Source organism: Sceloporus undulatus, chromosome 7, assembly GCF_019175285.1.
Source record: "Sceloporus undulatus isolate JIND9_A2432 ecotype Alabama chromosome 7, SceUnd_v1.1, whole genome shotgun sequence".
NCBI lineage: Eukaryota > Metazoa > Chordata > Lepidosauria > Squamata > Phrynosomatidae > Sceloporus > Sceloporus undulatus.
Genome location: NC_056528.1, coordinates 6,088,664 through 6,115,351, shown reverse-complemented (window position 1 = coordinate 6,115,351; position 26,688 = coordinate 6,088,664). Strand labels below are relative to the sequence as shown.

The following is a 26,688-nucleotide window of genomic DNA, read 5'->3' as shown; positions in this document are numbered from 1 at the left end:
GCTGGATCAGGGCCCTTCTTGGGGTCTCTTCCAACTCTAGGATTCTATGTGTAGCGATGCTTTAGGCTGCTAACAAAGGTGTGCGTATATATGTGCCTTCATCACCTATCAACTTTAGGCAAGGAAGACTCGGAACTGGTATTCGCTAGCAGTCTCTCATCCAAGTACTAACCAGATTTGACCCTGCTTAGCTTCCAAAGTCAGATGGGATCCAGAATTAAAATTTATATGTACTACAAGGTATAGGTTGAACTTTGGACCCAGGAGACAGAATTAGGAAGCGTCCTCAATGTGAGAACAAAGGGGGTCGCTTGCAGTTTGGTCTGAAGACTAAGCAGAAGCCCACACTGCAGAAATAAAGCAGTTTGAGACCACTTTAACTGCCATGGCTCAGTGCTATGGGATTTTTGTCTCTGGTGCCTTACCAAACTACAAATCCTCATAGCATTGAGCCGTGGAAATTCAAGCGGCATTAAACTGTTTTATTTCTAACAATGCGGAAGCAGCAATAGTGATCTGTTAAAGAACCATGCTGGGCAGTGAAGAAGTAGTAATGATAACCCTTTCCCCAGAATCACTGGAGAAGAGGTCTTTATTCAGAGCCCGTATTTGTTGAACTATCCGAAGCTGAAGCTCTCACATTCAGATCCAGCATATTGGCTTTTCAATATTAAATGCTGAAGGGATGTTTAGATTGCTTAAAATTTGATTTTTTGGTGTGTTGCAGAGATCTCAAACTGCAAACCCTGAGGCAGAACCAGAAGCATTTAACGCCGGAACGAAAGCGTTTCAGTGGTTTCCATTTCCAGTCTACCAAAGACAAAGCAGAAGAGAAAACGGAAGGGGAAACCCATCCAGTGATGATACTCTTCTACAAGGCGGTTCTTCGTTGAATGAGTCTGCCTCAACGTTACCTTCGCGAGACCCTTGTTTGGCTAGTTTCAGCGGCCAGGAAAAAACAGAGCATCCCACTCTGGAAAAGTGTCCTCTGTGTCAGATGCGCTTTCCTGGAACGTAAGTAAAGCTGCTATGTTGCTTGAGTTGCTGTTTCAGGTGAACATTAAATCTATGAGTTGCATGCATTTGCACCGTCTGCGTCAGAGACGAAATGAGAAACATTGTCCAAGACACTTGCTGTACAAAAATAGGTTACAGGTAATGAGTGCAAGGTAGCATTTGTGCACTTTGAGACCAGAGTCCGATTCCAAGCCATGAACTTGGTAAAGTGACATGCTCTCAGCCTCAGGGGAAGACATTGGCAAACCTCTGAACAAATTTAGGGTCGCCATAAATAACTTGAAGGCACACAGCAACAGCAACAAAATGCAGCAGACCCTCTTCTTCCTTGGAAGACGATGTTGGTCCTGCCTTGGCAGAAGAGAAAAAAGCCTTTGTGGCTCAAAGCAGATGTACTTTGGGAGGCTCCTCTCTTGGAAAGGTGGCAAGCTCAAGACATATTGTTGCCTCACCTTTCCTCCATAGCATTCAGGACTACATAAACCATCCTACTGAAGAATCAGACCCTTGCCAAATTGTCTAGAAATGCCTTCTGGTTTTTAATCTGCAGCTCTGACGCTTTCGCTACTTCTCTGACTTGCAGGTGGTCAGGACTGGAGGTCGATAGTCATCTGAGCCAGTGTTTATCGGAAAGCACAGATGACGTCGTGTGGTGACCAAGAACAAAGCTCCGCGAGAACCGACAATGCTGAGAGTTGTGGAAATTGGCGACAGTAAACCATGTAGCAACAAATTTAAAAATGAAGTTCTTGTGCTATTTAAAAATTTGTTGAGGTGGTAATTTCCCATTCATTAGTGTATACAGTTGTCCCTCCCCATTTACTGATTTGGTTACTCACGGATTGTATTAATATATCCTCTCTAGGAATATCTAGATCCTCCAGCGCAACTCTATGGTCAACTTTAACCAAAGGTTGCACTGAAAGACCTAGAGATTCCTAGAGAGAACACTCCACTAGGCATTTGTAGCTCCTCCGGTGTAACTCTATGGTCAGATTCCTAGAGAAGATATTCTACTAAACATTTGTAGCTCCTCTGGTGTAACTCTATGGTCAACTTTAACTAAAGGTTGCACTGAAAGACCGAGAGATTCCTAGAGAGAACACTCCACTAGGCATTTGTAGCTCCTCCAGTGCAATTCTATGGTCAATGACCAGCAGATTCTGACCACAGAGTTGCAATGGAAGATCTAGATATTCCTAGAGAGGTGTTGTGTCAGGTAAAACCACAATGATTTTGTTATGTACAGGTTTCCCACTTTCACAGAGGTCCTGTGCTCCCAACCACAGTGAATGTGGAGGGACCACTTGTATCCTATTCTTATCACTGTGGAAATACTATGGCAGTCCGGGTGCGTATTTGGCAACAGTGTTGGCAAAACAGTACTAATGCAGGCCTCTACATACTGTTGGATGGGAACTCCCAGAGTTCTTCACAATTGGCTTTGCCAACTGGAGGTGTTGGGTCTTGCTTATTCCTACCTTATTCTAATCAAATATTTGTTATGGACTATTGGCGGCACAGATACTGTAAAATGAAGAAACAAGTACGGTCGCCATTCTTGCAGTCTTCGGATCCGCGACCCTTTCTTATGCGTGAGGGACGAATGGAGGGAGGAATGGGCTGGGGCGCGAGGGACGAATTGGAGGAGGAATGGGATGCCGCGAGGGACGAATGGAGGGAGGAATGGATGTGCCGAGGGACAAAATGGAGGGAGGAATGGGATGCGCGGGAGGACAATGGAGGGAGGAATGGGATGCGCGAGGGACAAATGGAGGGAGGAATGGGATGCGCGAGGGACAAAATGTGAGGGAGAAATGGGATGCGCGAGGGACGAATGGGGGAGGAATGGGATGCGCGAGGGACAAATGAGGGGGAAGGGGATGCCGTAGGGACAAAGGAGGGAGAATGGGATGCGCGAGGGACAAATGGAGGGAGGAATGGGATGCGCGCGGGACAAATGGAGGGGAGGAATGGGGATTGCGCGAGGGACAAAATGGAGGGAGGAATGGGATGCGCGAGGCACAAATGGAGGGGAATGGGATGGGGGGCGCGAGGGACGAAAGGATGCGCGCACAGACGAATGGAGGGACGAATGGGATGCGTGGGAGGGACAAATGGAGGGAGGAATGGGGATGTGTGCGGGACGAATGTAGGGGAATGGGATGCGTGGAGGGACAATGGAGGGAGAATGGGGGATGCGGGAGGGAGAATGGAGGAGGAATGGGATGCGTGAGGAGGGACGAATGGGAAACAGGAAATGGTGGATGGCGTGATGGGACGGGAATGGAGGGGGAATGGGATGCGTGCAGGGAACGGAATGGAGGGAGGAATGGGATGGGCGCGAAGGGACGAATGGAGGGACGACATGGGGATTGCGTGAGGGACGAAAATGGAGGGACGAATGGTGATGTGCGGCGAGGTGAAGAATGGAGGGAGGATGGGGATGCGTGTAGGGACGAATGGAAGAATGGATGCGTGAGGGACGAATGGGGAGGAATTGGGATGCGTTGATGGGATGGAATGGAATGGAGGCAATGGGATGGGCGAAAAGGGACGAATGGAGGGACGAATGGGATGTGCGCGAAGGACGAATGGAGGGAGATAATGGGATGTGTTGAGGGGACAAATGGTGAGGGAGAAATGGGGATGTTGGGAGGGACGATGGAGGGGAGGAATGGGGGGTCTGAGGGACGAATGGAGAGAATGGGTTTGAATATAGGCGAAACTCCATTTTCGCGAGGGGGTCCGGAATGGATTGTCTGTGAAAAAGGAGGGGTGGCTGTATATCTATTTGTTAGGATTTTTTGGAGTGGGGAGGAAGGAGATCACCAATAATTAACTTTTGCTGAAAACTAAATAGCGCTCGAGGCAGAATGTGCTTTAAATTACATATCATGAAAAGCTTCCAATACAAGAAATGGAGTCAAATGTTCTCCCCTATTGAAATGCCCGTGTGTTTATTCAGAGAACTGCATTTGTAAAATGCACTTCGTTCAGATACACAAAGTCATGAATTTTGCTGTATAGATCCACAAGCACATTGACAGGTTTAGTACAAGTGTACTAACAGGAAGGCAGACAGAGCTTCGGAAGCTTATTTTTAGACTACTAGTCCCAGAATCCCCCCCACATACAGCCAGGATCCTGGGAGTTGTAGTGCAAAGTAGTAATAACTCTTCTCAATTCCGCATCTGGTACAGGACAGATTTATTACCTTTACAGCAAGGGGAAAAAAGAAATCAGGATTTTACCAGTATAAATCACTAAAATGTATTTAAACATTAAATAACGGTAAAAAATACAAGCTCTGCTTTTTTATCTGTCACTGTTCCTTTAAAACAGCGCACTGCAGTACTTTTGGCACATGGAAAAGGTGGGATTCATTTCACTTTACCTCTGAGTAAACATGAGTAGAAATGTTATATCTATATTCAGACGAAACAAATCATATCGGTAACTTTCGCTTAGTGAAACGGATTTGTTTTCCCCTCCGTTAAAGTCTTTTAATAGATGTGCAAGAATATAAATGATCTTAGCGGGTTTTTACGGGTTAGTATACCATCTTTTGCACAAATAAAACTGGCCAAAGATCTCAACTAAGTTAAGTATACAAAACTACAAGAACGTTATTTACTGTTGTACAATCGTTAAATTAGCTAGTGTGTCTTCATTTACATTTCATTTACATACTTTAAAGACAATTATAATCATCGCCGGATCAATCTGCAATATATTAGGATCTCTTTTAAACCACACATTTAATTACATCCTTCATTTTTCTCTTTAAATTTATAAAACAAGATCTTTATATATATGTATATAAAAAAATTCCCCTTCGTCAGAACATTAGTCAGATACACTTGCGCAGGAGCGACTGACTTGTAACCAGCAACGTATTTGGCAACACAGCAATATTGTAAATGCCTTAAATTGTACATGTATCAAGGACTTGGTTTATTCTCTGTTCCACTATTCGTAAGTCTAATGTTCTATTACTACAGGAATGCGGGGCAATCCTTTGCCGCAGAACCATGGTATCTATAGGTCCTATTGCCAACTGCTCAGCTGCAAATAAAGAAACCGAGGACATTCAAGGTGCGCTGAATAAAACTGAGAAAGGGTCGAAACCACTAGTGGAGACGTCGAAAAACAAAATGGGGGTTTGTCTTCCGCTAGCCGACTTGGGTCCAAGACACACTGCAGGAATAATCCAGTTTGAGACTGCTATAACTGCCCTGGCTCAATGCTAGGGAATCCTGGGAACTGTCGGAGTGCTCTGGTGCCACAATAGAAGACAAAAAGCTACTTACGATTAGATGTATTCGATCCAAAACCGTTGTATTATATGCCAATGATCACAATTCACCGACTTTAACAATCAGAAAATAAGGGTCACGAAATTGGAGAATTATTATTATTATTATTATATTCTCCGATTTCGTGACCCTTATTTTCTGATTGTTAAAAGTCGGCGAATCGTGTTCATTGGCAAATTATTACTACTTATTTATTTATATCCCGCTCTTCAGCCAAAAGGCTATCAGAGCAGCTTACAAATTGTTAATTAGACATTAAGTTCTCAGAAATTCAGTGTTTAACATTACATGAATGCATAAATATGCAACCTTTGTTGAAATGTGTGTATTTTCAATTGAAAAACAACTACTGTTCCTAAAATTCCATAGCACTAAACTCAGGGCATTTAAAGTGGATTATTTGGCCTCATAATAAGTGGTCTCAAACTGGATTGAGTATTTGGTCTGCAAAGAAGTGGTCTCAAACCCGCCTTGAAATGTGGAGAAAGCTGGGATATAAACCCTGGAAATCCATAAATATAAAATGAACTGGATTATTTCTGCAGCGTGTTTTGGACCTTGGTAACGGAGCCTCCAAACCCCATTACTCTTAACTGAATTACTTAGTGCTGGTTAGACAATATTAAAATATAATAAATAATAAATACTATGTGTATATATATATATATACACACACACACACACACACACACACACACACACACACACACACACACGCAAGCAAGCAAAAGAACCAGCCCAGACAGCAACCTTCCACGTTTCTGGATGGGATTAATAAACCCGAATTAGCACAGATGCGTGTTAATTCAGTGGCCAAGGCGAGGGACGTATAAAATGAAACCGGTGGTTCTTGGGAATGGTTTTTCAATACCATGATTTGGCAGTCTGGTCCTAGCACCTCATGGACTTGAAGAACGCACATGGGATGTCATGTTCAGCACCGAAATGCAATGCTGCGCCCTGAGAAACCTATACGATAAAAGCAACGTGGAAATGGCTGCAAGTTACCTTGCGTTTGGGACCAAATTGGGCGAGATATCCTGGCAACACTGCGTTTGTTTTTCTCTCCTTTCGGCAGAGTTTTCTCCACAACTACAAGCTACGCGACGGCGCTGAAAAAAGAAACCAATACTGCTCATAAAAAGGCAGGTAATGCTGAAATGTTGCAGACAGCAATGCGCACTTGTTTGTGCCCAAATGAACTGACACTTAAAAATGTCTAAGCTGACAACCTGATGCAAAACATCCCTCAGTTTCCAAAAGAGGAAACATGGACATATTTCTATATTCATACAATATTTGTCCGTTTTCTAAGTTCGCTAACATCACTAAGTTCCTGAAATGTGTTGCATGTACCAAAATGCGCTCTTTCTAGAGCTAGTCAATGGTAACATGCTGGACATTTCAAAGCAGACAGGGTTGTTTTGTTCGAAGGAGGAGGTGTGCTTTATCAGTAAAAATGTAATAAGTTGATGGATTTCTTTTTTTAAACTTTAAGGCTATGATCCATTATACTTCCGCCATTCCTTCCGAATATTGCATTGATAAAAATATTATTCAAAAATCTAGTACACAACACAAGACATCGTAGGCACTGCTCAAATAGTTTCGGAAATCTAATGTGCAAATTTTAGTTTTCGAATGACTTTTGGATCATTTGTCGCCACATTTTAAGGGATCAATTGCAATTTGGAGTTGTCGTCATCGTCATTATTATTATTGCTGAGCTTGGTCTCAAAGCTAGATAGCAGCTGTTAGTTACATGTTCTATGTGTACAATACTTATTTTTGCTCTCAACAACCAGGGTTTTTCAAGTGTTCCAAATATGGAACCATTGTAATGTAGTTTTATCCATTTAGGCACTTCGATACTGTACCCAAATCCATCCAAGATTGCCAATAAAACACAACTCCTTTTCATTTCTTTACGTACAGACATACCTATCTGTATGCATGTATGTAAACTAACCTTTAAGGTAGGTACCGCTTGCGAAAGAAGGCATCTAAAGTAAGCTTCAACGCCGCTAACTATTCTGGATGCTTCTCTGTCTGAGTAGGTCACTGCATCCATCAAAAATGGGTTTGAATCTCTCTCTTCCAAGGATGCAACCAAACACCGGTCCTTGATATAATAGGCACGAAACGTAGATTTCTTTCTGTCAGTGCCCCCAAACATTTCTTTTTTGTTTTAAAAAATAGAGGAAGACACTCACCAAAATCATTTGTTTTATTATGTTTCAGCAGCAATTTTTTTCTCATCATTTGCCTCCACTCCAAACCTTACAGTTTAATCCAGCCTTGCATGCATATTACTGTTGTTAGAATTAAATGCCAAAGTTCGTTCACATTTGTTCATCCTCGGCGTAGAGTCCTTGTTCTCTCCTCATACCGTCTCCTCGGTTGACAGAAACAACGGGTTAATGTATTCGAATCCTTCAAACTCCGACTGGTCTATTCTCTTTATTACGTCTCTGCAAATGGAAGACAGACACGCGTCGTAATTCACTTTGGTTTACAACTTGCATAACACACTCTATAGTCCGACTGATATAATCTGCCCACTTCAGAAACATGGACCAGAGTACTGAAATCCATCCCTTCCAGAAAAGGAAGGAAGCCAAGCCTAGTCAGTCACATTTACCTCTGGAAGCAGTTTCTTCCCTTGTGGAGCAAACCCACAGCGCTGAAATAGTGGCAGAATGTGTCCAATCCCACTGAATGAAAACACAGCAGTGCAGCACCTCAAAAACATGCATATCATCCATTTCAATGCTTGAAATGTTGCCTTGAGCTAAACAGGAGAATTCTAATAGCGGGGTTCATGGAATGCAGAAAGCATTCCCCAGCACAACTCCATGCTCAACCTCTGGCAGAGTTGCGCTGGAGGACCGAGAGATTCTTAGAGAGAACATGTTAATCAAAGCCGCAAATGTGGAGGACCAACTGTATTAGCAATGGATATTCACAAAACTGAACACTCGTTTTCTTCTCACCCATCTATAGGCACTATCCCCCACTGCTTACGTACAGTCGGCCCTTCCCTTATGCAAGGATCCATTCCAGGACACACACAGCCCCCATGTAAGGGAAACACTGCATATGCTTGAGTCCCATTGAAAACAATTAGACTCATGCACATGGTGCACGCGCCATTACTGCTTCCATCACGCGGCTTCAGCATAAGCTGAAAGCCGAGTATGGCAAGAGCGCACTGTATCTATCACCTGTAACTCACAATGACATATCATGCATCTGATGAAATAGACTATATAGTTCACAAAGGTTTATGCTCTAATTTGTTGGTCTTCAAGGTGCTGCAAAACTCCTATTTGCACTCATTAGGGTTGCACACTCTTGCAATAGACTTCCTATTACTGTTCCAGTCCAACTCTATGATTCTGTCAACATCTATGATTCTATGCTCATTCAGCTTCCAGGGCCTTGATTCTGTTTGCTGCTGAAGACGACAATCCCTCTGGAAATCCATGAAGTGACCAAGGACAACAGCATGGCTCTAAACACCATCTCCAAATCTCTTGCCAAAGTCTTAGTTATCAGTTCAAAGGGAACTTGTCATTAGAAAATACTATCAAAATCAGACATTGCAAATCTGTTCTGGTTGTTTGTGACGCAATGGCAATGTCGACAAGGACCTACTATGTGAAAGGGCAGTTATCATGGGTGAAAAGCTCTAACGCAGGCTCTTTGCTTCCTATCCTCTAGTTTTAAAATGGTATGTTTTAAATATACATTAAATATACATTTTAATATACATTCTCATTTCAAAGACCATTCAAGCAAGAAGCATCAAGTGGTGAAAGGTGCTTTGCTACTTTTCCATACAAGTAGATATTTCCTTATAGTCTTCAGAAGCCTTTTCCTTTGGATCTAATGCCCTGCTTGCTCTGTTGAACCTGATTTATCAGCATTCGAGCATTAATACAACAAGGGCTCTTTACTGTCTGGAAATCCAAATTGAGCCAGCGTAGCGTTGTGGTTTGAGTGTTGGACTATGACTCTGGAGACCAGGGTTCAATTCCCAGTTCAGCCATAAAACCCACTGGGTGAACGTAGGCAAGACCAGGGTTCGATTCCCTACTTGGCCATGAAACCCATTGGGAGAACGTAGGCAAGACCAGGGTTCGATTCCCTACTTGGCCATAAAACCCATTGGGTGATCTTGGGCAAGTTGCATGCTCTCAGCCTCAGGGGAAGGCAAGGGCAAACCTCCTCTGAAGAAATTTTGCCAAGGGTTTGCCTTAGGGTCGCCCTAAGCGGGAAACAACTTGAAGGCACACGACAACAACAGCAACTAAACCCATATCTGCACCCTGCTGAAGTTCTGCATAACAGATATATATACTTTTGGGACAGTGCATTTAACAAAAGTAAAACATACTCATCATCTGGAGTTAGCTGTACAGGTTCGCTGGTGAACTGGGTATCAAAGTTATCCAAACCATAATCATCTGTGATCTGAGGCTGAAATGGTGGGGTTGCCTGCTTCTTCTCCAGCTGAACGGGGGTGAGGAGAAAGAATTGGGAGGATCAATCATTATTAAAAAGCAAGTGAACTGAATACAGAACTGGTTAACATGGTACTATACATATAGTCCCAGCATGTTCATTAGTAAATTAAACAAGGCTAAATGTGTGTGATGCAGGGTATGGCGACTCGTGTTTTGAGAATTTTCCCCTTTATCACTGCAGAGTAGTGGTTCCCAACCTATGGCCCACCATTTGTTTGGGATGTCAGATCCCAGAAGCCCCAGCCAAGTTGGTCAAACAGTCAGGAATTATGGGAGCCGAAGTCCAAATCATCTGGAGGACCAAAGCTTGGGAACCACTGCTGTAGAGGGAAGACTAGATACGAAGTTTTTGGGGGAAGACTTCCACTCAGCCCTGTGTTAGTATAAAAGATCATTTTGTGTGAAGTCTGAACTGAGCCTTTGAATCTTTAGTGCTGTCATTCAACCCTCCATGATTGGAAGCAAGACACTAGTCAATGTTTATTGATCGTTTTAGTGAAAAGGCTATAAGTGACACTCAGCTTTTTCTGCAGCGGTTTTAGTCCTGCAGCAACATTTCTATCTATGTTCAAGAACTGATTTTTTGGCAGACGTTTAGCACATTTATGTGAATGGTTTGTACATTCATTTCCAACTAAAAAGTATCACCATGACAGGTAAAACAAATGAAGGGGGGGGGGGAGAGCTTTACCATATCCCAATCTATGCTGCGAAAGAATGTGTGAGACTTTATATCAGAAAATCCGGTTTGCGGCTGGCATCCTAGCCTCTCTTTGGGATCCTAGGGGCAAGAACAATATTACTTTCGTCATTACATGATGGCTATATATAAGGAAAACACACATGCACACCTAGAAATTGAAAGCATCCTTCGGCAGACAACAAATCTAACAGAAAATGGTTAACTCCTCCTGCCAGAGAAGGCAGAACCAACACAATACTCCATTTCCACTCTAAGAGGAGGAAATCCCCTTTGGCCACAGAATTGGGCTTCGGTAGTAGAAATAAAACAGTTGCTCAGAACCAAAACCTCATGCAACATTGAACATTAGTAACAATCCTTTTAACATGAAGACAACATTGCATGGGGCAGTGGCTAAGGAAGCCCTAGCTACCTAGCAGGGACTCATGCAAATGTGTATGTTCCCCAGAATACCCTAACACAACAACAATAATCTTACACAAGAGTGAGACTTTCGCATCCATGTCCTGGCTATTAGGACATCTTCTTTTCCGGACGTGGAGCCAACACTGAGTGATATCCAAGAGGAGCATCTCCTGTGGATGGGCCTGCTGAGGAATACTTCAACCAAATGCCAGTATTGTGATGCCACATGAGGATGGTGGGATTAACCCAAGTGGCTGCCCTACAAGTATCCTCCAGAGGTGGCTAACTGGAAGCAGCTCTCCCAGATTGTCTCCAGGACATAGTTTTTTGTGGGGTTTTTGGGCTATGTGGCCATGTTCTGGAAGAGTTTCTTCCTGACGTTTCGCCAGCATCTGTGGCTGGCGTCTTCAGAGAATGCTGGCATGGAAGAGAGTGGGGTATATATATATATACTGTGTGACCCTGGGTAAGGAGGAGCGATTCCCATGTTAATCTGTGTATTGTTCTGTGGCTGATGGCAGGGCCTCAGGGTGGGAGGATATGCAAAAGAGGATTAGTGTCTGCTACAATACACAGATGAGAATCACTTCTCCTTACCCAGGGTTGCACAATATATATACAAGTCAGCATTCTCTGAAAATGCCAACCACAGATGCTGGTGAAACATCAGAAATAAACTCTTCTAGAACATGGCCACATAGACCAAAAAAAACCACAAAAAACTATTGTCTCCAAGACAGTTATTGCATACAGAAGACACAACCTCACCAAGAGCTGACGCTTTCCATCTGCTCCAACAATTCCTTCCCTGGAAACCTCTAGAAGGAGCTACTTCAGAAAGTGAGCGTCAGCATGGAGTAGTGGTTTTAGCGTTGTAAGCAGCTCTGAAAGCCTTTGCAGCTGAAAAGTGGGATATAAATATTCTAAATGAATAAATGGGGCAGTATGGGTATTTCTTTCTGAGGCGTGACCTGCTAAACACAACTCAGTAGTCTGTCTGAGAGGGGGGGAAAGACAATTTTCTGTTGGGGGTATTGAGTACTACTCCCAGATGCTACAGCCTCTGGATAGGAGTGAACTTTTATCCTGTTGACAACAACACCATGATGAAGAAGGGCAGGCGACGGAGTCTGACACATGTTTTGACAACCTCTCCTCTGGTTTGGTTCCAACAAGCTAACTAAAGTAGAGAAAAACCTAGACTCACTTCATGAACAGCTGACCAACAGCTGGTCCATCAAAATGTTTGTTATAGGCCTAGTGGCTAGTGACAGGCAAAATGCAAAACCTTGTATTGAAATTGAGTCCTACTGCAGGAAAAGTGAAGGGAAGTCCTTTAGGAGGTCTCAAGCCAGACTGAGAAAAGGCCAGGAGATCTCCCAGGTGGACAGACTCTGCCATTGGTGGACAGTCTCCCCAAACTGAACTTCTACAAGTACAGAAATTGCTCATGAATTCCATGTCCAAGATCACTCAGCCTCCAGTCTTCCTGGGCATGGCAAAGAAAACAGATAATACATACTCTTTCTGCTCTGTAGCAACTAAGTTTAACTAAATGTTGAGTGGCTAAAAGGCTCCTGAGTTGCTCTTCCCTATTGGGAAAATAATGAGTCCCACCAAGATCCCAGTCTGAGGTGGAAAAAACCCATAAATGCTGAAGAAGAGTACTTGCTAGGACTTAACTCCTCCCAAAGCTGAGGAAGACCTCTATCCCTAATCTAAGTAAACTTGGATAGGAAGGGATGGAGTGGGGGAAAACCCTCATGATTTTAGATGGCCAAAGACCAGGTTACCAGTAGCAGCCTAGATAATTCTAATTGTCTTTTGAAGGCCGATGAGACTGAGTTTCATCTTCTCAGGGCAGCAGGGGAGCTTTTTCTGGCCCTCCCAGAAAAGCAAGAGGAGATAACTCTTTCCTATTTATTCTGTTTCACAAATGACCAAGAATTGCAACACATAAAAGAATTGGAAACAGCAAAAATTGGAGGATCACAGTGAGAGAGAAAGTAACTTCTTTCTGCAAAGCCTCATTGAATTCAGTAGGAACTGCCTCTGAGTCGCCATGGATGAGGATCACACTTCATATGTAATAGAGGGACAGTTAAAAGTACTACTTGTATAAACTGTTGTTCCCTCAAAAAGGAGAAATAGCTAACCAATTCAGACAATGCTGCTCCATAGCTTTAACAGAGGAAGCAGTGAGAAGTCATTCCACTCTCTCGTTTAACAAAGAGCAAAGAAACAGAAAACAAGAAGCTGCAAAACTTACCTTATTTAAAAAACCTTTCAAGACGTGAGAGGCCTTGACAGAAAGGAATCTTGGAATTCGGATTGGTTTTTCAAGGATAACTGTTCAAAGGAGTTTGGGGGGAAATGTTATTTTTTTGATATACCAGTACATTAAAAGTACCACTATTTGTTACTAAATAGATTAGGGACAGGCAGGTTATCTATCCCTGAAAGCTATGTAGAGAGAGAATGTTGATGGAGAACAAAAATGGTCCAATTCAGGTGAAGAAATGTGAGGGAAGGGGAAGTAGTGATAGAAAAACAGCTAGCAAGAACTGAGATTCTTTTGGAAGCAGAAGGCTGGTCCCTTTCTTTATGTTCTGACATTGTGGGGCATACTAGCTTTTTATTATTGGATGTTGTTGTCTATTTTGTCCTGAGCTATCCTGATGACCTATTCAGCCCTTGCCATGTTGCAGAAATCTGATACACATATATACGTTTTAAAAATTGTATTACAATACCTTGGAAGAGGTAATCTTCTGTATTCATATCTGGATTGTCAGTAATAATATCAAAGGGAGATCTTCCTGCCATCATTTCAAACATGAGGACACCAAGTGCCCACCAGTCCACACTGAACCCTGCAAAGAGAGTTAAGAAGCATACTGTCAAGTAAAATGTTCCAGTGCTTCACATGTTGCTTATACCCATCCTTGTTAAAAGAATTAGAAACTGATGAGGACTTTGTGTCCTAACAGAGTAGGCCTGTTACAGACTGCCAAAATAAAGCTGCTTTGGGTCTCTTTGGAGGTATGCTATTTAAATGATGCATGGGTCATAAGAGTCCGGAGGTCGCGCCAAAGCCACACTCCATTCCTAAGCACCGGAGTGCAGCTTTGGTGCAGCTTCCGGATTCTTAGGATGCATGGATCATTTAAATAGCATACCTACAAAGAGACCCAAAGCAGCTTTATTTTGGCAGTCTGTAACAGGCCATAGTCAACAAGTTAAAAGACAATACAATACAATGCTTTCAGACTGAGCAGTTTTGATGCGATCGAATGTGATCCCATCTCTGCTTCTTTACACCTTCAAGTGTGAAGTACAAGGGAAGAAAACTAGTGGTTAATGTAATACATGGGTTTAAAAAGGAAATAGAAAAATTATTATGAATGACACCTGTCAACAGCATTCATTTATAAATCCAGAGAACAGTACTTTGAGGTTGAGGGTCCTTTGAAATTGACTCAAGCTGTTCTTTTTCTGGTTTTGAATCATATGGTCATTTGGCTTCCAGTGTCAAGCCAATATAACAATTCTTATACAATTAAAATAAAAAACCCTGCAACGAATCTGGTCTCTATCCAGTGGTGCAAATCCATAGAGACAAAATAAGCAGTGCACCAACAGTTATTTTGAATTGTTTATTCAAACATTTTACAAGCTCTGTGTAACGACTCACCATACTCTTCTCCTCGTAGAATCTCTGGGGCAATGTAATTTGGTGTTCCACAGAAAGTGCTTGTAGTGTCACCCGGACCCAATCCTTCCTGCGGGAATAAAACATCACAATTCACCTAGCAAAGATAAATATGGCCTACAGCAGTGATGGAGAACCTTTTACAGACTGAATACCCAAAACTGCAGCCCAGACCCCACTTATTTATTGCAAAGTGCCACGTCCCTCTGGCTTTCTAGTAAGAAACTCTTGCAAACTCTGTGCTAGGGCAACAGCATGTGTGCCCACAGAGAGGGCTCTGAGTGCCACCTCTGGCACGCGTGCCATAGGTTCACCATCACTGGCTTACAGGAATGTCCCCCTTCAGCAACCCTTGTGTCTCCTCCCGGGAACCCACCCCATAGTTTGAGAACCATTGACTTATTTGTTCCTCTGATCCCAGTGCACCCAATTCTGTGTGCAACTGGCAACTGTTTTTGAGTCTTCTCTAGGTGAGGAGAACCTCCCCAAGTGCAATACCATAAAACCTTAGCCGAATGACATTGCCTAAGTCTGAAGAGGGAAATTTACCTTGCACATGCCATAATCTGTTAACTTGATATGACCGTCTGCATCCAGAAGAACATTGTCTAGTTTTAAATCTCTGTAGATGATGCCTCTCTCATGTAGGAAGTTGAGAGCTATACAGATTTCAGCAGCATAAAACCTTGAATAAAAATGAAATTTCATACTTTCAAAAGCAATGTAAGGGCTGCATTTAATTTTACTTGCTGATGAACGACACTTCTGTGCTACCCCAAAAGCAAAGTTCGCTGGACAGTGTGGGACAACAACGGAACAACAACAATAAAAATACACTGCTTATCTCCCAGATGAATGAGGTATAGTTACTATATAAACATCTACATCAAGGTGCAAAGTGATCTTGTAGCACCTTTGAGAGTAAGGGCTGAAGCACATGGCTAGTAAAGTATGGCCAGAGGCTGCTCCGGATGCAATCAGGTTGGGACCACAGTGGCCGCATAGCCTTATCATGAAGTGGACCACCACCATGGTCCCAAACCAGTGCCATATCTCCGCTCCTTTTTGATCTGATTCAAAGGACCGGATCGTGGCACTGGAGTGGCGTTCATCTGATTTGGTCCATGTATTTCGGGCCTAACTGAAAGAAAAAGGTTAGTAGCATGAGCTTTCGTAGACTTGAACCTCCTTCCTCAGGTGCATGTATGGAATTGAAATTGACATGCTCTCACACAAATTTCAAATTTGAATTGACGTTCTCACACACGAACAGATTATATAGGTCTGTCTCTTGATTCTCCACTCCGAACATCCATCTAAGGAAGGGGACTCATGTCTATGAAAGCTCATGCTACCAGCTTTTTTTGTTCACTTAGTCTCAAAGATGCTACAAGATCCCTTTGCGTAATGATTTTCCAGACTAACATGGCTATGTCTTTGAAATCTGCACCAAGGGTGCGCAACTGTGGAAGACTAAGGGGCTGAAAATTTGGCAAATTTAGCACAGGAATAAAGGGCAATATGGCCAACAGACAATGCCAGTCTAAAGATACCCATTGGGAAAGGACTGATGTTCCAAAACAGGGGCTGAAGGATTGCTGCACCAAAACTCTTAGAGTTAATAGATCAGGATTAAGGATGCTGAATAAATCTTAGGGTGAAATTATCAATTGCTTAAGCCAATACAGGAGCTTCTAAAACCTCAGAGCATATAAACTGGTTTAAATAAGTGAACAGTAGTGGAAAAATAAAAGAACAAATTATTTTAGGTGCCATAAAAATACCTTGCATGTTCTTCTGGGAGTTTTCTTTGTCGTTGCATATGGAACATAAGGTCACCCCCATTCACGTATTCTATAACAAGAAACAACCTGGAAGTATAACAAACACGTTCTGGTTATTTGGCTTGAGGAAATTGCCCATACAAGCCATTGTTCACCATTCAATGCTCTCATGCCATGCCCATAGGGGCAGCCACCTCTTTTCAGTACAACACCAAAGTAACTATATCCAACATCATCACATGAACATCCATCCTATCTCCCAATTTTGGGCAGGGTCTTTGCTCTCCAAGAAAGACCTGCAACATTTCTAAATCAACATATAGTGATAAAAGAAAAAAGATTATTTTAAATAATGAATGGGGAGATATGCTTACAATTGGCTTAAGACTGAGATACAGGACACAGACCAAATGTCGTAAAGTAATGATTATAAATGAGAGCTGAGATATGAATATCTAGAGGAGATATACATAAGGAATAGGTACTGAGCAGGTTACCTTGTTCTGCAGTTCAGCTTATCTGACTTTGTCCCTATTTATTTATTTCATTTATTTACATTTATAGCCCTATTTCCATGATGTCCCTTTTAAATCTCAGCTCAATTGAAAGTTCTTTAGGCATCCATCCTGATGTCTGCTTGATCCTTACCCCTGCCGCCTTCTCATGCAAGGACCATTTTCAAATCTTCATGCTTAATATGAACCAACTTGTTCCTACTGCAGCCTCTATCACTTTCTTTTGAGATCCATTCTCTATCCCTGGATTAGGGATATGAAATTGGCATGTGTTGTTGGTTGAGAGGAAGAGAGAGAGAGACGTCGACTGCATGCAAGCTTCTAAGAACCATGTGGTTATTGTCAAGATTTGCTAGAAATCCAGCTAGGGCTCACTTTACTAAGTTAATGGGGGTCTTTCCTTTGACTGAACTGGGCCATTGGTTCAGAGGAAAGAGGTCCTTTTAGCAGTAGACTAACTTCTCTAACATTTATGCTCCTGAAAAGTTTATTCTCTGAACACAGAAAAACAGATTTGAGACACATACACAGACACAATTCAAACAAGACCAGAATAAGAGCATGCCTATCATATCCATTGCACTTTATTCTGGCAGCAGAGATCCAGTGCTGATCCAAAGCATGCAGGGATGAATATTCATGGTCATTTACATACTGGAAAATTAGAACTGACTTTGTTCAAAGCCAGGAAATTGTTCACTCACCGACTTGTCGTCTGAAAGCAAGAATGTAAGCCCACTAGGAATGGGTTACTGGATGCTTGTTCAAACACGTGTTTTTCTGTCTGTACCCAATCAATATCCTGGAACAGAGTTATTGGAGAATCAGAATTGCTGCAGTGCAACCATGTGTGGGAAACACAAAAACCAGACGTCAAACATATTTATATCTGAATAAATGCACGATAGTTAAAGCATTTGCTTTCAAAGGTACCCTGACTAATTCAACTGCCTGCTTGCTCAGGTTAGAGGTCCCATCTCAAAATCCTCTTGGAAAATCACTGAAGGCATTGGCAACGATGGGGAGAAATGTGGGGGGCTCACTCCTACAGTCTAAAGCTCTGCAAGTGTTCTGAGTTCACTACTACAGTAACTAAAATCATGGTAATCCATAGCAGTGCCCTTTGTATCCCACTCTGCATGATGAAGATGTCTATGTGGTTTGAAAAAAATGGCATATTCTGATGTGTCAAACAAATGCTGGTCTAATCCAAGCACAGGCAACCTGTAGCTCTCAGACTAATGAGCCCAAATAAAGACAGGCCAAAATAAAGCTACTCTGGGTCACTTTGGAGGTATGCTGTTTAAATGATACATCCCAAGAGGCCAGACGCTAAGGACTGGAGCACAGCTTTGGTGCAGCTTCTGGCCTCTTAAGATGTGTGTGTCATTTAAACAGCATACCTCCAAAGTGACCCAAAGCAGCATTATTTTGGCCTGTCTGTACAGGCCCTAATGTCAAAATCCCTCTGCATGTGATCACATTCAGACCTCTGTTAAGGCAACCCATTAGGCAGAGACAGTGTGTGTGAAGGGGAAAGGGGACTGGCAGGGAGTGAGAAAGGAAAGTGACAACTTGGCTCACTTTTGCCTTCCCACCACAAGTGCTGGATGTAACCACTGCCAGCATGTAACTCCCAACAGATTATCTCCCAAGTGAATGCAGCCTCTAACAGAAAACAGTTTCCCACCCATGATATAATCATATAATTTGTGGGACTGTAATCTTCCCCTTTTCACAGAATCATAGAATCATAGAGTTGGAAGAGACCCCAAGGGCCATCCAGTCCAACCCCCTGACATGCAGGAAGTCTAAATCAAAGCATCCCTGATAGATGCCATCCAGCCTGTTTAAAGACCTCCAAGGAAGGAGGCTCTATCACCCTCCTAGGAAGTGTGTTCCACTGTCGAACAGCCCTTACTGTCAGGACGTTCCTCCTAATGTTGAGGTGGAATCTCTTTTCCTGGAGCTTGCATCCATTGCTCCAGGTTCTAGTCTCTGGAGCAGCAGAAAACAAGCTTGCTCCCTCCTCAATATGACATCCCTTCAAGTATTTAAACAGGGCTATCATATCACATCTTAACCTTCGCTTGTCCAGGCTAAACATCCCCAGCTCCCTAAGTCGTTCCTCATAGGACATGGTTTCCAGAAGCTCAGAGCTGTAAACCAAGCTTTCTTACATAGCCTGGCCAAGCGGAGAACTGGCGATCTTCGAGATAAACCAAAAGTGATTGAATATTATTTCCTTCAATGCAATCCTACCCAGCATTTTTTGCAAAATGTTGTACAGTCCAATTATAGATCTCTCACACCACATTCACATTTATTTCTTCCTTCATTTGTCTGACCAAAATGGGAGCCGTTTATGTCAGGCTTGGAGGATAATGAAAGCTAAATTAAACGCTGAGTGTTTTCTATCTGCAATCATTGTTCCTTAATAGGCCTGCGCAATTCAATTCCGCGTTCTGAATGTGTCTCTTACCTCATCGTCGTGGACTAATTCTTTCTTCACTACTTTCATCGCATAAATCTGATCGTTTTTTTTCAATCGTACTAAAAGAACTTTGGCATAGCTTCCTCGTCCAATAACTCTGATTAGGTCAAAGTCCTGGAGACCAAGTCCCTGAGAGATCTTAATTCCATCCATTCCATCAATAACTGGTTTGAGTTCCTATGCAGAGAGGCAACACACCACATGGTCTTATAACAAGGTAAGCAAGTTTAACATAACCACACATACACATCAATTCCAGCATGAATTAGAACATGTCTCTTTCACAGAATCACAAATTTGGACTCATGGACCATCAAATTAATGCAGGATCTCCAGATAATAACAGCATTTAATGTTTTAAAAGTCTATTTTTTGTTTAAAGCAAACATCTTTTTCAGTTAAGTAGTAAATCTTAGAGAAGCATAGATTTTAGATAAATAAGGAATAAGGTTTAAAAAATGGAAAGGCCATGATTGTAAATTACTAAAATGAGCAAGACAGTAAACTATATAAGTGATCTTAACAGGAATAGGAATTGGGATTATTACAATTTAAGTAGATGTGGTAAGCAGTAACATATCAATAATAGAAAGCCAATAAATATAGTGTGTGTGGGGGGGGGGACAAATCGACAGATGATGGAAAGGAAGTAAGGAATGGATGTTGAGGGAATAAGAAAGTGTTCAAAGGTAAGCATGTGAAATGATGGTGAGTGATGGGAAGGGAAGTCGAAGTTAGATAAGGTTAGGAAAGATAAAGAAAGAAGAGGAAGCAAAAAGAAGGTAAAAGAGAGAGTTAAGAAAAGTTAACGGAGGTCAAAGAAAGTAAGGAGGGAAGAGTTACAGATGATAAGAGTGGGGTAAAGAATGGTTCGAAGTGAAGTGTTATAGGAAAGGAAGAATAGTTGAAGAACATCATTGTCAAATATATTAAATGATAAGTTAGGATTGTAAAACAATATAGATGGAGGTATGTATGTTTGCAATGGCTTTGATTGGCTTTTTGAGTTTGGGGGTAGAGGATATCTGGGGTGGTGGTATTTCAGCACCCACAAACAGGGTTTGCAACCCATTGGTCCTGTTTACCATCTAGTTTTGTTTTCAGGAGCTCACCTTCTGTCACATCAAAATCTACATCTGTTTCCCCCACTAGAACTCTTGAATTCAGTAGCCTAATTTAAAAGGCAAAGCCCTTTCATGATCAGTTGTGACTACTGAGGACCAATACCTGTTGCTGATCTACTGCAAATCAATCAGAGATCTAAAACTAAATCCACCCCGTCTAGCAGATCTGCTATGAGTAAAATAAAAGGTTTTTAGGGGACATATCCTACAACATATCCTACAACAGAAGAGCGGTAAAGAAAAACACATGAGTTTATTCAACTTAAAATAGGCTTAGGAGCTAAGGAGTTAAAAGCTTAGGAGTTAAGAAAAGGTATTTTACACTAACCTACCTCAGAATCATCTTTAATATTGTCGTGCTTCCGGGCTGAAGGCATATAAGGCACTGTAAAGCAAATGGGGAAAGCAGAATAATAACGCAGTCAATGATGCCGTATCAGTGGCTTTACATTTGGCCAACCAAATGACAAATACAGTAGCTTTATATTACAGCAAATGGTTATGTATTTATAGACACAATGCAATTTAGTTGCCTTTCCTAAAAGAAGGGGGGAAATCCCCAAATTAGTACAGGTATTAGCAGTGTATGCTCAAGTAGAATATGCTCAAATCCATCAGGAACTTTTCCAATTTACATTATTTTTGATATACACTTAGTTGTAGAGAAAGTGGACAGTAGGTTCTACTATTCAAAGTCAGTTTCCCCCCCTTATGCTTACTATTAATCGAGTTCACCAATGCCATGCGACTGCACCAATGCCAAATTTAGGCCACCATCCTTACTATTCAGTGCATCAACAATAAAACCATCCAAGCAAAAATAAACCTAAACAGTACTAAATCTAGCAATCTGTCTGGATTGGAATTATAACCCAAATGAGTGCGCTGTACATTTCTTCCAGAAGCTCAACACACAAGGCTGCATTTACACTGCAGAATGAATGCATTTTGACACCGCTGGAACTGCCACGGCTCAATGCCATGAAATTCTGGGATTTGTAGTTTTGTGAGACAGTAAGCCTTTTCTGTCAGAGTGCTCTGGTGCCACAACGAACTACAGATCCCAGGATCCCATAGCATTGAGCCATGGCAGTTAAAGCTCTGTCAAAGTGCATTAATTCTGCAGTGAAGATACAGCCACAGTCTGGCGTCTTTGAGCAGGAAATCAGAAACCTACCTAATGTGGCGTCAGGTCATAAATCCATTTAACTTGTTTGTGTCTATAACACTATTTCCGCAGACATTTTTGGCAAAGGAACCCTGTGGAAACTTAACCCTTTCTCCTTGCACCTAAAAAAACTACAAATAGAAGCACTGTGTCCAGAAATATCTCATAGCAGTGGTCCAAAATCTACAAAGACAGCCCTTTATGCCTCTAAACAGCTGCTCTGGGTGCTATGAGGACTTTCCAGAATGGTGTGTGGAAAGGAAGAATCGGACAAAACTACCACCCTCCCTTTGTTCTCCATGGGTGAGATTCCACTAAATCTTGGTTTCTTCAGCCAGTTCTAGAAACCCTTCCACTTAAAGAAGTCAACCCTATAAAATAAAAATTGGCTGCATGCAATTAATTTATTGTATATACTCATGTATAAGTCTAGAATAAAGTCACAAAATTGACCCCAAAAACCTGGATCAACTTATCCACAATGTAAATACTCTACTTTAACTCTTATAAAATAAGGAACCATCCCCTGGTGAAAAGCAAGAGTGTAATGTGTCCTGGAAGCACTGACCCCTCTCTACTCTTTCATCCATCCAGTCTTTAGTGTGAGTCCAAACCAGAATTGTGTAAGTTCTTTGGCAACGTTTTCTTTTGCTTTAACATTTACATCCTTTGTCGCATGCCCCTGAGTTTTACCATCGACTTATCCACAGGTCATATCAAAATCTATGATTTGGGCCCCAAAACCTGCCCTTGTCTTATACATGCGGTCGACTTATAGCTGAGTACATACTGTAATCATTTATAAAGTCTAAGGCAAGTGTTTTACAATACAAATGCAAACTAGTTAGATTCCTAGAGGTGCTGCATTACAGTTTAAGGGGACCCACATCAGGGCAAGACCTGGACTAGCTGAAAGCAAATCAGCTGCGGGCCATAAATCATAGAATCATAGAGTTGGAAGAGACCACTAGGGCCATCCAGGCCAACCCCATTCTGCCATGCAGGAAATCCAAATCAAAGCATCCCCGACAGACGGCCATCCAGCCTCTGCTTAAAGACCTCCAAAGAAGGAGACTCTATCATATTAAAAGAACGTAGTACTTACTTCCGTCATTCTCTTCTGTGGGGATGTCAACTTCATCATTCTTGTCGTCTAACTGAGGTTCCTGGGAAGGCATCACAGAATCCTGTAAGGATATATATTACTGAAAACTCACTAATGATGAGTTTTATGTAACTCTGGCTTGCTCCCTGAAGATTTTAACATACATTTTTGCTTAAATTTGCCTTGCCAACTAACTTAAGATTAGAGCTAAAACATATTACAGTTTGTTTGCAAAGGACAAGCCTTATGTTTAAAAATTCTCTTTTAAAAATAAAAGCCAGCATATTTGGTTTTGTTTGAAATATTGGCTCAGGCAGAATTAAAGATATTCAAGAGTGTCTCTTGTGAGTTGGTTGTAAGAGTAAAGAACAACAAAGGGAATGGAGATGTTTGACCAAGACAAAGACATCTTATGAGAGATACAGCTGAACTCTAGAAATCTACCAGGACAGGAGTGAGGAACGTTTGGCTCAGAAGTCATTTGGATGCAGAAGTCTGAGGCCTGTTACAGACTGCCAAAATAAAGCTGCTTCGGGTCTCTTTGGAGGTGTGCTGTTTAAATGATGCATGCATCCTAAGAATCCGGAAGCTGCGCCAAAGCTGCACTCCAGTGCTTAGGAATGGAGTGTGGCTTTGATGCGACTTCCGGACTCTTAGGACCCATGCGTCATTTAAATAGCATACCTCCAAAGAGACCCAAAGCAGCTTTATTTTGGCAGTCTGTAACAGGCCTGAAAGCTCAGTTTTGCATAAAGAAACATAAACTAGTCTAAAAAAATGGAGTTTGGAAATCAGTTTTTAAAAACCCTATCCAAATAGTACTTTCAACCATAGCACCATCTCCAGCTAGGCAATGTATACAAAAGACACCTGTACTGAATCAAGGTGAAACATTACATGCACATCACTCAATGTATATCTTACAAGATACAAGTAGTTGCCCATCGGGAGGAATGATCTAGATGTGAAAATTAGGCAAATAACTAATTCTACTGTGTTTAAAACACAATCTCCCATTAAGCTTATGAAGATGTCTTTCCATGACTCATGTTCACTCAGACCCTTTCCATTTTAGGATGCATACTGTCACAGTGTAAGCTTCATAGATGTTCACAAATGAACTGTGGCTTGGATGCTAGGGAAAAAGGATGGGGCTACCGCCAAAACAGCAACTCTACAGCTTAGAAGCTCCACATTTGCCACGGTGGAGATCCCAATTTCTGTGAGTCACGGAGACCATGAAGAAGAAAATGAAATTTAATAAAAATTGTAAGGTTGTGGTCTATATAGAAAACAATTTGTTTATATTGCAGCACCGCAAACAACAGAGAAACAGTTGTTTTATCGATCCTGTATTGACAATAATGTAAGTGAAACAGCTACTGGTCAACAGCAACAGAAAAGGTGACACTGGCAGAAGGTCTCTTGATGACAATGACCAGTGATGGCGAACCTATGGCAAGTGTGCCAGAAGTGGCACTCAGAGCCCTCTCTGTGGGCACATGTGCCATCACCCCAGCACAGAGTTTGCCAGAGTTTGTTAGTAGAAAGCCAGAGGGAATGGCACTTTGCAATAAATAAGTGGGTATTAGGTTGCAGTTTCGACACTCGGCCTCTAAAAGATTCACCATCACTGACAATGACTATGAATACCCACCCAGCTTAGAAACTGAATGTACATTCGTACAGCCCTGTGAAGTTCATGAAATAATTTTAAGAGCAGTCTTTAACCTCAACACTACCCACCCACTGAAGTTTTCCAGGAACCACACTTACCATATGCCTTTTGCAGGTCAGTGGAACAAGAATGTGACAGCGTTTATGGACCAACAATTTGCAGTTGATACACTTGTAGCCTTGCCTTCCGAGACCCCATATCCTTTCACTGCACTGGCCACAGTATGCTCTCTAGAAAGAAGACATGGACTATTAAGTTATATATAATATCCTCTCGATAAAAGTTTTAAAAGCATTTGTCTAGGGAAATATATAAAGGGTCTACAGCAATGGTGGGTAACTTCCAGTCCTCTAGATGCTAATAGAGTCATAGAGTTGAAAGAGACCATGAGGGCCGTCCAGTCCAACCCCATTCTGCTATGCAGGAACTCACAATCAAAGCATCCCCAACAGATGGCCATTCAGCCTCTGTTTAAAGACCTCCAAGGAAGGAGACTCTACCATTCTCCAAAGACGCATCTTCCACTGTCGAACAGCTCTCACTGTCAGGAAGTTCCTCTTAATGTTGAGCTGGAATCTCTTTTCCTGTAGCTTGCAAACCATTGTCCTGGGTCCTGTTTTCTGGAGCAGCACAAAACAAGTTCGCTCCATCCTCAACATGACACCCCTTCAAATACTTAAACAGGGCTATCATATCACCTCTTAATGTTCTCTTCTCCAAGCTAAACATTCCCAACTCTCTTAGACTCATAAGGCATGGTTTCCAGGCCCTTCGCCATTTTGGTCACCCTCCTTTGCACATGCTCCAGCTTCTCAACATACGTTTTGAATTGCGGTGCCCAGAACTGGACACAGAATTCAAGTGAAGCCTGACCAAGGCAGAACAGAGTGGCACTATTACTTCCCTTGATCTGGACATTATACTTCTATTGAGTCTGTCTAAAATCACATTGGCCTTTTATCATCCCTCACCACTGCTATGTTGGCTAAGCAGGATAAAAAAGATGAGAAGGTTTAATTTTGATAGACGAATCTTCATGGACTTTACAACCCTAGACAAGATCTGGAGTCTACAGAAATGAGAGGGCAGGAAGGGATGTTTGGGGCTCAGTCTGGTGGGAATTGTCTCTAGCAACATCTAGAAAGTCATCTGTCCTATATGATTGAGATATATATTTCACATGACATTGATCTGTATGAAATTTAAAAAGATATCCTATACAAAAAGTTACAGTTTTGTCCATCTTGCTAAACATCTCCAGCTCCCTAAGTCGTTCCTCATAGGGTATGGTTTTCCAGACCCTTCACCATTTTAGTCGCCCTCCTTTAGACCCGCTTGTGCAAGTCTCTGGGCAAACCTAAGTAACTTTGCATCATTTAATTTTTGTAACCCATGAAATCTAAATAATACATAAATCACAACACTTAAAAAATAAATATACATCTTTTGTTGCTGCCTTCAAAGGAAAAAAAGAAACATTAATCATCACCAAAGAAAAACTGTGAAAGATAGGAGCACATTTCCTTGCCATGATTAGGTCACCTCAAATACAAAGCATTAGAGGAAACTGTTATAGCCTAGGGCCTCTTTGTGTGAAGAAAAGGATGTGTTTTTTCCAGGTCAGTGGGAGAAGTGAATGACATCCCACTGTCAGATAGCAACATACCTAAGGAAAATATGTGTCTGTGTATAAAACTATAATGACAGTCTAAGGAAAGTGGTAAATGGAACATTGGTACTTACTGTAAAGGTTTTTTTTCCTGCATTAGTGGGAAGAAAAACCTTATGTTGGGTATCTTGCTCCTCCCACATACCTCTGGGGCAGGGTTTCTTTCAAATGTCAATCATCCTATCCAACCTAAAGTTAAATGTCAATCATCCTAACCATCCTATATGAATCCGAGGAAGTAGACTGTAGTCTACGAAAGCTCCTGCTGCCAACTTCTTTCTTTCAGTTAGTCTCAAAAGTGCTACAAGATCTCTCTACATACTGATTCTACAGACTAACAGGGCTATATCTTTGAATTCTACCCTAAAGTGGGTGAGCTTCTCCCCCAAGAGATGAAATAACAAGTTCCAACAGAAATTCAAGCACTGCCAGTGGCTTTCAGAAAAGGGAAGCTCCCTTCAAAACA

General features: G+C 42.0%; 2 protein-coding genes across 5 annotated transcripts in view; one reads left to right on the top strand and one right to left on the bottom strand.

The window, feature by feature from the left end:
* The window catches only part of FAAP20 (FA core complex associated protein 20), a 3,098-nt gene extending 1,316 nt beyond the window's left edge, over positions 1 to 1,782 (top strand). Inside the window, exons 3-4 of the mRNA XM_042479230.1 lie at positions 728 to 1,014; positions 1,601 to 1,782. Of these exons, the coding sequence (XP_042335164.1) occupies positions 728 to 1,014; positions 1,601 to 1,673 (360 nt within the window). The 3' untranslated portion in view covers positions 1,674 to 1,782. The remainder of the gene's footprint in view (positions 1 to 727; positions 1,015 to 1,600) is intronic.
* A 5,767-nt stretch (positions 1,783 to 7,549) lies between these two features.
* Positions 7,550 to 26,688, bottom strand: part of PRKCZ (protein kinase C zeta) — a 60,064-nt gene continuing 40,925 nt past the window's right edge. For 3 of the 4 annotated variants that reach the window (XM_042479207.1, XM_042479208.1, XM_042479210.1), the window contains 13 exons: positions 24,652 to 24,783; positions 22,876 to 22,957; positions 20,935 to 20,987; positions 19,467 to 19,655; positions 17,689 to 17,786; positions 16,470 to 16,556; positions 15,235 to 15,370; positions 14,668 to 14,755; positions 13,727 to 13,846; positions 13,243 to 13,322; positions 10,557 to 10,646; positions 9,736 to 9,851; positions 7,550 to 7,807 (listed from right to left, as the gene is read on the bottom strand). In XM_042479207.1, coding sequence (XP_042335141.1) covers positions 7,720 to 7,807; positions 9,736 to 9,851; positions 10,557 to 10,646; positions 13,243 to 13,322; positions 13,727 to 13,846; positions 14,668 to 14,755; positions 15,235 to 15,370; positions 16,470 to 16,556; positions 17,689 to 17,786; positions 19,467 to 19,655; positions 20,935 to 20,987; positions 22,876 to 22,957; positions 24,652 to 24,783 — 1,359 coding nt within the window. In that variant the 3' untranslated portion in view covers positions 7,550 to 7,719. The remainder of the gene's footprint in view (positions 7,808 to 9,735; positions 9,852 to 10,556; positions 10,647 to 13,242; positions 13,323 to 13,726; positions 13,847 to 14,667; positions 14,756 to 15,234; positions 15,371 to 16,469; positions 16,557 to 17,688; positions 17,787 to 19,466; positions 19,656 to 20,934; positions 20,988 to 22,875; positions 22,958 to 24,651; positions 24,784 to 26,688) is intronic. The other variant, XM_042479209.1, reaches the window with a different exon arrangement.